Raw genomic sequence first — 10808 nt, 5'->3', positions numbered from 1 at the left:
CACACACACACACACACACACACACACACACACACACACACACACACACACACACACACACACACACACACACACACACACACACACACTCACTCAGGGGTTATGAGACACGCTTCCTGTGACATTGGGTTTTTGACTTTGCGTCCTGTTGGTCTGTTGCTGTTATTTCAGTGGCAGCTGGTCAGTGGGTCAGAGACTCTGAGGAAGACGTCCATCAGTCTGTCACCACGGCAACAGAGAGCTAACGTCCGCTCTGATAGGCTAACACAAGACGAGCTGTCCATTGATTGGACTGGTTTGTTATTAAGAGGCAAAGACCCTCACGTTAGTGGACCACATTGAGGAAATATATAGCTTACTTATAGCTATATATATATTCAGCTAACTTACTTACTTGTCTCCTTGCTTACTTCCAAATGTATACTTACTTACTTGTTTCCTTGCCTACTTACTTACTGACTTACTGACTTGCTTACTAACTTACTTACTTGCTTACTTCCTTATTAGCTTACGGTATGAGTATGTTTTATGATGTTCATCAATATAAGATTTAAGATGATTTTGTGACTAAAGAGATACAGTTTGTCTTAAATTGTAAAACACATCATGTCAGATGGTTTTACATTAATATGTGGAGCAGAGCTCAGTAACTCTGCTAGCTAGAGTTGGTCATATATTGCAAGATACAAAACTAGATGGGACAACAACAAACTTTTAGGAACTTAAAAAAATATATTTTAAATGATCAAATGTGTAATTATTGGCACAATTCAAATGGGAATCAGCACTGCTCAATATAGATGGCACATACCAATTCATAGATGTATTAATATCTGTACAATATCAAATGTCAGATCTGCAATACTTTGAATTTGATGCTCAGTCTGTCTTTATTTGTTTGTTTAAGTACAACTTACTGAACATCAGTATAAAATACTTGATGTGAAAATGCTGCAGTTAGCTAAATTGCTAAGTGATAAGTAAGAAAATATCAAATTATCCTTTATCAGTTTTTTAATTACTGTGTATCGTGACTTTTAAGGCAAGTAACAAATACAAAAACATTACAAGTCACAAATACACAATAAATGAAAAACTGATAAACGATTATTTGATATTTTCCTACTTGTTGTCAGTCATAATTTCTTTCTTCATCTTTCTTGATATTTACCCTAAAACTATTTCAGACACTGGAAGGGAAGGGACTTTGCCTCCCTATATACATTCCTGATTCTTCAAAAACAACCTGTCCTGGTTCAGGAAATACACATCTGTGAGTCTTAGGTGGCATTCCCCTTTAATGCGTGTCCTGCTATCAGAGGGGTTTGATCACAGAAACCTGCAGCTGGCAGAGGAAGAGATGGAAAAGAGGAGGGAAGAATCCACATCAAGATCTTTCTGAGGGTTTCAGTCTGTGTGAAGTCAAGTGGAAGAGACTGTGGTTGTGTTAAGTGACCCTTGTTAGGGAACTGACTGGAGAAGATGGGAAGAAAGCGGGAATTCCTGGCGTCAAATCTGCTCGGAAACAACATCTTGAAGTGTGGTGAGAAACCTCAAACCCAGCGTCTCTCTTAATGTTTTCATTCTGAAACCCTCAGACCACATGAGACAGAGCGAGGGCGGACTCACCACAGGAGGAGGATGAAGGTTTTATATTGAGTAAAGATGATCATGAGGAAGAGGAGGGTGAGGGGACTGACCTGCCGTTGCGGTGAGAGTATTTGTTTCCTCTGAAGTTGGTCCGAGGCTGCAGCTGACCCTGCCGGAGGAGAGAGAGGAGCTGGGAGATCTGCTGCAGGAGGAGAGGAGAGGAAGAGGAGGGTTAGAGTCATGACTTGATCTGAAGATACATTATTTAATAGTTTATAGAGCGGTGCAGGGATAACGTGAAGCTAATGTTGGGTTCACGTCACCACCGCTAAGCTAAAGGTGGCTAATGTTGGGCTATAAAGGAACTACAGCACGGTCACATGACTTCACGTCACCACCGCTAAGCTAAAGGAGGCTAATGTTGGGCTATAAAGGAACTACAGCACGGTCACATGACTTCACGTCACCACCGCTAAGCTAAAGGTGGCTAATGTTGGGCTATAAAGGAACTACAGCACGGTCACATGACTTCACGTCACCACCTCTAAGCTAAAGGTGGCTAATGTTGGGCTATAAAGGAATTACAGCACGGTCACATGACTTCACGTCACCACCGCTAAGCTAAAGGAGGCTAATGTTGGGCTATAAAGGAACTACAGCACGGTCACATGACTTCACGTCTCCACCGCTAAGCTAAAGGAGGCTAATGTTGGGCTATAAAGGAACTACAGCACGGTCACATGACTTCACGTCACCACCGCTAAGCTAAAGGAGGCTAATGTTGGGCTATAAAGGAACTACAGCACGGTCACATGACTTCACGTCTCCACCGCTAAGCTAAAGGAGGCTAATGTTGGGCTATAAAGGAACTACAGCACGGTCACATGACTTCACGTCACCACCGCTAAGCTAAAGGAGGCTAATGTTGAGCTATAAAGGAACTACAGCACGGTCACATGACTTCACGTCACCACCGCTAAGCTAAAGGAGGCTAATGTTGGGCTATAAAGGAACTACAGCACGGTCACATGACTTCACGTCACCACCGCTAAGCTAAAGGTGTTTAATGATGGGCATGATGATGTTCAGTCGTCTCATTTAGACACTTGTTAGCAACAGCCTTTTTTTAAAGTATTTACTGACGTATTTATGTCGTAAAACAACATTTTAAAAGGCTTTATAAGGTACAGGGTTAGTGCACATTAATAAAGATGTCTGCTGTAAATGTGCCACAGTTAGCCAAGATACTATTTTTCAGCTGTAGAAGAATTAGGATATTTCTAAAATTACGATAACTAAATACACATGCAAAGTAAAGGCTCACTTTACAGGCCAATCAGAGTGGAACAGGTTAACCTTAGGTAAATATCAAAAGCTTATCCTAAACTGATGTTATAACAGTTTTGAATGAACCTAACACTTTGTAGCTCCATAGGACTAATCCTCTCCTAGATCTAGATGTTTTGCCTGTATCACTCTGAAACACTGAGTGTGTGTTTGTGTTGGTTTAGCTGGTTTAAACAGTGGGTGCAGGTAGAAAGTGAACTAACATTTTCTTTAGTTGCACAGTGTGAGAACTAAGCTTCTGCGTCCGTCTCACTGCAAAGAGCTTTCTGCTGACAGCTCTGTTATACAGCGGATACACACTGCACACAGGGGAGGAAACACACACACTAACACACACTGGGTAAAGTAAGCATGCATGTGTGTGTGTGTGTGTGTGTGTGTGTGTGTGTGTGTGTGTATGTGTGTCCTTGCACGCTAATATATTACCTTGTTTTAGCCATGACATTTGTGTGTTTTTTCACGTGCATGCTGCTGCAGCGAGAGGAAATGGCCTCTACGTAAAAGCCTATTCTTCTCTGGCCAGTTACTCAATGTGTGTGGTGTGTGTGTGTGTGTGTGTGGGGTGTGTGTGTGTGTGTGTGTGTGTGGTGTGTGTGTGTGTGTGTGTGTGTGTGTGTGTGTGTGTGTGTGTGTGTGTGTGTGTGTGTGTGTGTGTGTGTGTGTGTGTGTGTGTGTGTGGTTGTGGTGTGGTGTGTGTGTGTGTGTGTGTGTGTGTGTGTGTGTGTGTGTGTGTGTAGGTGGAGGTGAACAATAAATCCCCCTCCTCCCAGGCGCCTAGAGTGCCAACTGGGCCGACTACTGGGAGGCAGAGGAGAGGAGGATGCTGGGTAAAAAGAAAAAGGCTCCTTCCTTTCTGTGATGGGATTCACGTTGGGATGTGGCCCGAGCTCTTTGTCCGGCCTGCTGGGCGTTAGCGGTGACCTTTGCCCTCTGTGACGCGGGTCTGAGTTTTAACAAGACGTGTCCTCTACCTTTTTGTACGTTGGAAATATCCCTAATGGTCTCAATAAAAGCGATACGTACCCTTTTTGTAACTGATTATGGCTGAAAGTTCTACAATAAGCTGGCTCCAGAGAAACCCCACCCTCCTTTACTCCTCTTAAGGAAATCAACTCTGTCAGCTCCGAAAATAAAGGAATAATAAAGAAGTCAATTAAGTCAATAATTACATTTATATTGAAGTGAAGCTAGATCCCCTTAAGCAAGAACCCTTAAGATATTTATATGTACTGCCTAATTGGGATGACATATGTATAAAAGTATGCCAAGGACATTTTGTGTTTGTATTATTGAAGGAACATTACCACCATCCCTGTTCATTTGAGTCATTACCCTCCTGTTGTCTTCGTGTTCCCCCCCCCCCCCCCCTTACTTTGGTGATGGCGGTCACATTTGACCGGTCCTGTTTTAACTGCTATGACATTAACCCAAAAACCATTAATCATCACCACATTTCATTGAACACCCTTTCAAACTGTACATATTGTATCAGACTACTGGTATACATGAAACACTGCAGTAACTATACAAAGAATAGACACTGAACATGTATTGTGTGTGCCAGGTGTGATCCATGTGGGGGGATGGGCACATAAGAGCGGGACATGTGTCAAATTGTTCTGTGTGTGTGTGTGTGTGTGTGTGTGTGTGTGTGTGTGTGTGTGTGTGTGTGTGTGTGTGTGTGTGTGTGTGTGTGTGTGTGTGTGTGTGTGTGTGTGTGTGTGTGTGTGTGTGTGTGTGTGTGTGTGTGTGTGTGTGTGTGTGTGTGTGTGTGTGTGTGTGTGTGTGTGTGTGTGTGTGTGTGTGTGGTGTGTGTGTGTGTGTGTGTGACCGGGAACACCATGGTGTTTCAAAGTTGACTAAATCATCCTAAACTCAATGAAAGTGGTGATCAGTAATGTCATATGTTCAAAAGTCTCAGTGAAGGATATCATGAAGCTTTGATGCAATCGAATGTAAAACTAAAAAGTGATGATTGATGAAAGCAGTAAATCGGTCAGATTTGACCCGAAGACAACAGTTTGCTCTGTCCATTATTCTTTATGTTTGTGAAGCTCTTTGTATTTGTGTGTTTAAAAACTGCTGACCTACTTATTTCCTTACTTATTGACTTACTAACTTGCCTACTTTCTTTCTTTCTTACTCACTTGTCTCCTTGCTTACTTCCATTAAGACTTACTTATGTTCTTAATGCCTTCTTACTTACTTACTTACTTACTTACTTGCTTACCTACTTGTCTCCCTGCTTACCTACTTGTCTCCTTGCTTACCTACTTGTCTCCCTGCTTACCTACTTGTCTCCCTGCTTACCTACTTGTCTCCTTGCTTACCTACTTGTCTCCCTGCTTACCTACTTGTCTCCCTGCTTACCTACTTGTCTCCTTGCTTACCTACTTGTCTCCTTGCTTACCTACTTGTCTCCCTGCTTACCTACTTGTCTCCCTGCTTACCTACTTGTCTCCTTGCTTACCTACTTGTCTCCCTGCTTACCTACTTGTCTCCTACTTGTCTCCTTGCTTACCTACTTGTCTCCTTGCTTACCTACTTGTCTCCTTGCTTACCTACTTGTCTCCTTGCTTACCTACTTGTCTCCTTGCTTACCTACTTGTCTCCTTGCTTACCTACTTGTCTCCTTGCTTACCTACTTATTGACTTACTAACTCTTGCATTCTTCAGTCCACTATTCTTTCCATTCTTTAGTTTAAGTATTACACAACACTCAGCACGTCAGTACAATGATCCTGATTCAACCCACATTCCTCTAAACACAAGTCAAATGAAAGTCACATTTATCTTGTTAACCTTATTATCTAATGTGACCCAGGTATGTAGACAGATGTCTGCCTCCACATGAGCCTTACATATGAAGCACTGGGTCCCTCTTTAATCCTCTAACCACGCATTTAACCACCAGTTGATTCATGAAGCTATTTGGTCAAACTCTTGTAAAGGTTAAATCTTTGTACCGACAGTCCGTGCATCCTGCTCCCCTCAGAGTTTCTGTTTTCAACCCGAGCTGTTTTCCTCTTTCCTCTCGCAGCAGCTCAGCCTCAGTAAAAGTGATGTTTGGGTCATTTGTAAGTGACGGAGCGGCGTGTCAGAGCGGTGTTAGCTTACACTACAAACACATCACAGCTTACTTTGGCTCGCCTCATCCAACAGAGTCTAAGAGGAGCCCCCCCCCCCACTCCTCTCCTGGTTTCAATATGAATCTGATATGTGATATTCTGTAAAAAGGACTGTCAGAGTTTCTTGAGGGGGGGATTACTGTCTGTGACACATGAGCACCTGAATAAACCCACTGCCTTTTTGGCCATCCATCAGCTAGTTACACACACACACACACACACACACACACACACACACACACACACACACACACACACACACACACACACACACACACACCTACACCCGGCTGTCTCATACAGGAGGCTGAAAAAGGCTGCTGGGATAATGGAAGTTGTGCGTGAGGTGGGGGAGGTGGGGGAGGTGGGGGAGGTGGGGGAGGCTCTTACTCTCTAATGGACTTCACTTCAGATTAATCTCAGAGCCTGCAGGGGGAGACTTCATTACTTCAACATTAACTGTAAGCACATGTTGAAATAAATGTGATCACACGTTTAAATGGCGTTTAAATGAGAGCCAGCAGCAGTAGCGCATTAGCCTTAATGTTGACGCTATCATGCTGCAAGTTTATTTAAATTATTAATGATATTTAAATGGGTATGTTTGACAAACTTGCATTTAAGTTATTTTCAACTTCAGTGTTAATGGCCTGCAACTCTCACTTCTTTTGAAACAAGCCTGAGACTCAAATAACCAGCCGGACTGTAAACATACACATTTTCAAGTAAAAGTACTGCATTGAGAGATACTTAAGTAAAAGTATTTACGTGTGATTCGGAAACATTTGTATATTATATTTAAAGTATTAGGAGTAAAAGTAACAAATAACTTCTTATCAAAATGACTGCCAATTCCTTTCCTGTTAACACACTCATGGTTTTAGTTACTTCAATATCATGTTTAATCCATACCAAAAGTATTGTTTGTCATTTTCTCAATCTATTAAGTAAATATTACTAAATAAATTGTAAAGTAAATATAATACATAGTATTCCAAAATGTAGTAGAGCAGAAGTCTAACGAAAATGAAAGGTGAATGTACTTTCACAAACTGCACGTTACCTTGTGTTCCTGTATTTTATAACTGTCTTATTGTATATAGCCTGGCTTATCAAGCAATGTTTTTAAATGTAATTGTATAAAGTGTCCCGTTTGCACTTTGATTTACCTAACTGTTTGAATGTGCGTAATAAATCAACTTGCCTCGTTCTGCCTTTTGACGCAAAATAATGATCAATATATGAAGTTAACTTTGCACACTGACTTCCACATTAAGAAACAAAGATGATCTTAATTAACTTACAAGGACCATGCAACAATAATAAATGGTTAGTACTGGGATTGTAGGAAAGTTTCTGCCTCTCACCTGCACTTCTGGGGAAGCTGAGGAAAGCTGGATGGAGTCTCCGAAGGCGGCCATGGACAGACGAACCAGGTTTCTAAGCATCTGTCGATGTTCTGCTTCAGGTCCTCTTCCCTCTGAAGTCCTCGGCCTCCTGAGAGTCGCCTGGCTGGATGAACTCTGCTGTGCCTCCTCTTCTTTAACGTGAGTTGGACGCTTCAAGGTGCTCGAATGCGACACAGAAGAAGAAGATGAAGAAGGGTTCCTGGATTTCCGAAGCGTCCTGTACGATGTGGCGGGTGTTAATGGCAAAGTGCCATCAAGTTCGATATTTCCAGGTTTCCGGAGCGTTTTACAGTGGTGGGTGGACTCCCCTTCTGGGAAGCCTTGGGAATGGAAGCTTGTATTTAAGACTGATGGCGTTAAGGTATACTGCCTCTCAGTTTGTTCCTCGTCTGACGTCATTGGAGGCGGGGCCAGTGGCTGGGATTCACTATCATCGTCTTTTCGGCCTCTGATGACGGGAATTAGCTGAATGTCAGACTTCCTGATGTTCTTCTGGGGGCGTCGAGGGTGGCGGGTGTAGGTGGACTCGGCCTGTCTGCAGTTGTATGCCCGGCTGTCACGTTTTTCGGGGCGGCAGAAGGTCGTCACCAAAGCGAAGGCCAACAGGAGCAGCAGACAGGTGCCACCAAAACAGATCGCCATCATCATAGTGAAGCTGAGATGACTTCTGTTACCAGGTGAGGAGTTCTTCAGATGGTCTTTAAGATTGATGAAAGTCACCTCTAGACTTGCCTTGGTTGTCAGGCTAGGAGTGCCCATGTCAGAAACAGCAATGTTGACTTTAAAGGTTTTCCCAATTAGCTCAGTAGCATTAGTGGTGTTAACAAACAGCTGGCCTGTAGCCTCGTCCAACAAGAACAGTCCATTAGGGTTTTCATCCGTGATGAGGTAGCTGAGTTGTCCGTTCACCCCCGAGTCTGGGTCTTCGGCCTTTATGGTGGACGCAAGGAATCCAACGAACCCCTCTGCAACTGAGCGATTAATCGGCAAAGGTGTGGATCCATCTTCCGTTTCATTCCCCAGCTCCGTCACAATCTCCCCCTTGTCTGTATTGACTGGTACATTTAGAAAAGCAACACCGTTTCTGGGTTTTGGCTCTTTGATAATTGGGTAGTTGTCGTTCACATCTTGGATGTCAATTTGGACCGAGGCCGTGCTGGTGAGAGGTGGATAACCCTGGTCAATGGCCTCCACCATTAAAGTATAACTGCGGGATTCCTCAAAGTCTAGCGGCTTCTGGACGCTTATGACACCACTGGTCTGGTGGATGGAGAAGGGTATTGCGCTCATTTCCACTTCATTTAAGTTGCGTATGGAGTAAGACACTCTTCCACTGAACTCTAAGTCCACATCGTAGGCTTCAACTTTGAGAGCGTGGTAGCCCGCCACGTTGTTTTCCTTGAAGGACGCCTTATAGAGGGAGTTGGAAAACACCGGGGCATTGTCGTTCTCGTCCAGAACATGGACAAGCAGATGTTTGACGAAAAACAGTGGGGGATCCCCATAATCCTGGGCGATGACAGTGATGTTGTAATGTGTCTCCTTTTCTCGGTCCAGGGTGCCATTGGTAACAATAATGTAACTGTCACCCTGGATATGTTTCAGGCGAAAAGGCCCAGATCCTTGCTGAATGTGCGCTCTCACTTTGCCATTTTCTCTTGCATCTGCATCAGAAACCATCACCAGAGCGATGAAGGTGTCTTCTTTGGCTCCTTCCAGCACAGTCGCCACAGGTGAGTTGGCTGGAGCCCAGTTCATGTGTATCCTCGGTGCGTTGTCGTTCACATCTCTCAGCTTCACGTGCAGTTTGCAGTGTGTGGGGATTGCATTGGGCCCACGATCACGGGCCTGTATGATGACTTCGTAAGAGGGCTGGACCTCGTAGTCCAAAGGAGCATTGATACTCACAGCTCCAGTCTCTGGATCAACAAGGAAGAGCTTCTTAACCAACGGACTTGTGTGTTTGCTTATCGAATATTCCACTTGCCCATTGGCACCCTGGTCGGGATCCGTGGCCTTGAGGTTGATGATGATTGTCCCACGGGCTGTATCCTCAGATAGCTCCACAGTAGGGGTGCTGTCCTCAAACACAGGGCTGTTATCATTTGAATCCTGAATATTAACACGTACTAAGGTGCTCCCGGACCTTGGGGGGTTCCCTTTATCCCATGCAACCAGCATCAGGTCGAATGTGGCCTGAACCTCCCTGTCCAGTTCTTTGATCACCACCAGCTCCGCCTGTTTTGCCCCACCAGTCACATCCAGAGTGAAGTGTTGATTGACGGACAGCGAGTATGTTTGGAGGCTATTAGGCCCTGCGTCAGGATCCACGGCCCGGTCCAAAGGGATCCGCATCCTGAGGCCAGCCGTCTCTGAGATCTCCACTTCCTGTAAAGCGCTGGGGAAGCTGGGACTGTGGTCATTCAGGTCCATCACCTCCACGCGAACTCGCAGGCAGTTTACAGCACCGCCCTTCCTGTAGAGGACGCTGAACGCCATCTCGCACAGATCCGATCCGCTGCACAGCTCCTCCCTGTCCAGCCGGCCTTGTGTTGTGACGACCCCGTCTCGAGTGCTGATGGAGAAGGGAAGGGCTTTTCCGTGCTCCACCACCTGGAAATCCTCCAGAGGACCGCCTTCATCTCTCTGCCGGAGGTCATCCACCAGACGGCCGACCCGAGTTCCCGTCGGCTGCTCCTCCCAAACCCGGTACTGGATAGTTTTAGACGTGGACTCGGAGGAGCGAGCGTCAGAGCAAAGTCTCAGAACCAGAAGCAGAGCCAGCAGCATGATGATGTGAAGTAACAATCTATTGTCTAATTGCTAAACTGACATTCCTTCAAACCAATAACAAAAGTTTGTGTATCGTTTCAAATTTAGAATAACTTCAAAAGCGTTTTTCTTTTTAAATAGAAGTTAACAATATCCTGTTTGTGAGTATCAATCATCAGATAAGATGGTTATCAAATTCATTTTTCTTTAGTTTTCAGCCATAACCAAAACAAACTGAAAAAGAAACCTCCAGTCTGGTCAGGAGACAATTATAGAAGCTTATAATTAAGATATCATCCTGTCTCTGTTCCTACACCTCTCTCTGTTACTCACTCATACAGCTGCTGCCTCACTCCATCCTCCTCCACTCACCAAACTTTGGCTCCAACTGAGAAAAGTTTGGATGTGTGTTTCCACATGTTAGCGGAGCCTCGGCCAATCCGAAGGCAGGAGGCGGATCATATGCAAATGTCTCCGGACTCAACACAAAGGAAAGCCCTCCTGCCCCGAGGAAACTCTGGAGTGCTTTTACAGAAACATGACACCGCCGCTCCGTCATCTT

General features: G+C 44.5%; 1 protein-coding gene across 1 annotated transcript in view; it reads right to left on the bottom strand.

Moving 5' to 3' along the window:
* The window catches only part of pcdh12 (protocadherin 12), a 24754-nt gene extending 14151 nt beyond the window's left edge, over positions 1-10603 (bottom strand). The window contains exons 1-2 of the mRNA XM_034114119.1: positions 7433-10603; positions 1701-1792 (exon numbers count right to left, since the gene is read on the bottom strand). Coding sequence (XP_033970010.1) covers positions 1701-1792; positions 7433-10264 — 2924 coding nt within the window. The 5' untranslated portion in view covers positions 10265-10603. The remainder of the gene's footprint in view (positions 1-1700; positions 1793-7432) is intronic.
* Between the last annotated feature and the right edge of the window lie 205 nt (positions 10604-10808).

This window comes from Trematomus bernacchii, unplaced genomic scaffold, assembly GCF_902827165.1.
Source record: "Trematomus bernacchii unplaced genomic scaffold, fTreBer1.1, whole genome shotgun sequence".
Lineage (NCBI taxonomy): Eukaryota > Metazoa > Chordata > Actinopteri > Perciformes > Nototheniidae > Trematomus > Trematomus bernacchii.
The sequence above is the reverse complement of the archived record's forward strand: the minus strand, read 5'-3'. Positions and strand labels throughout refer to the sequence as shown.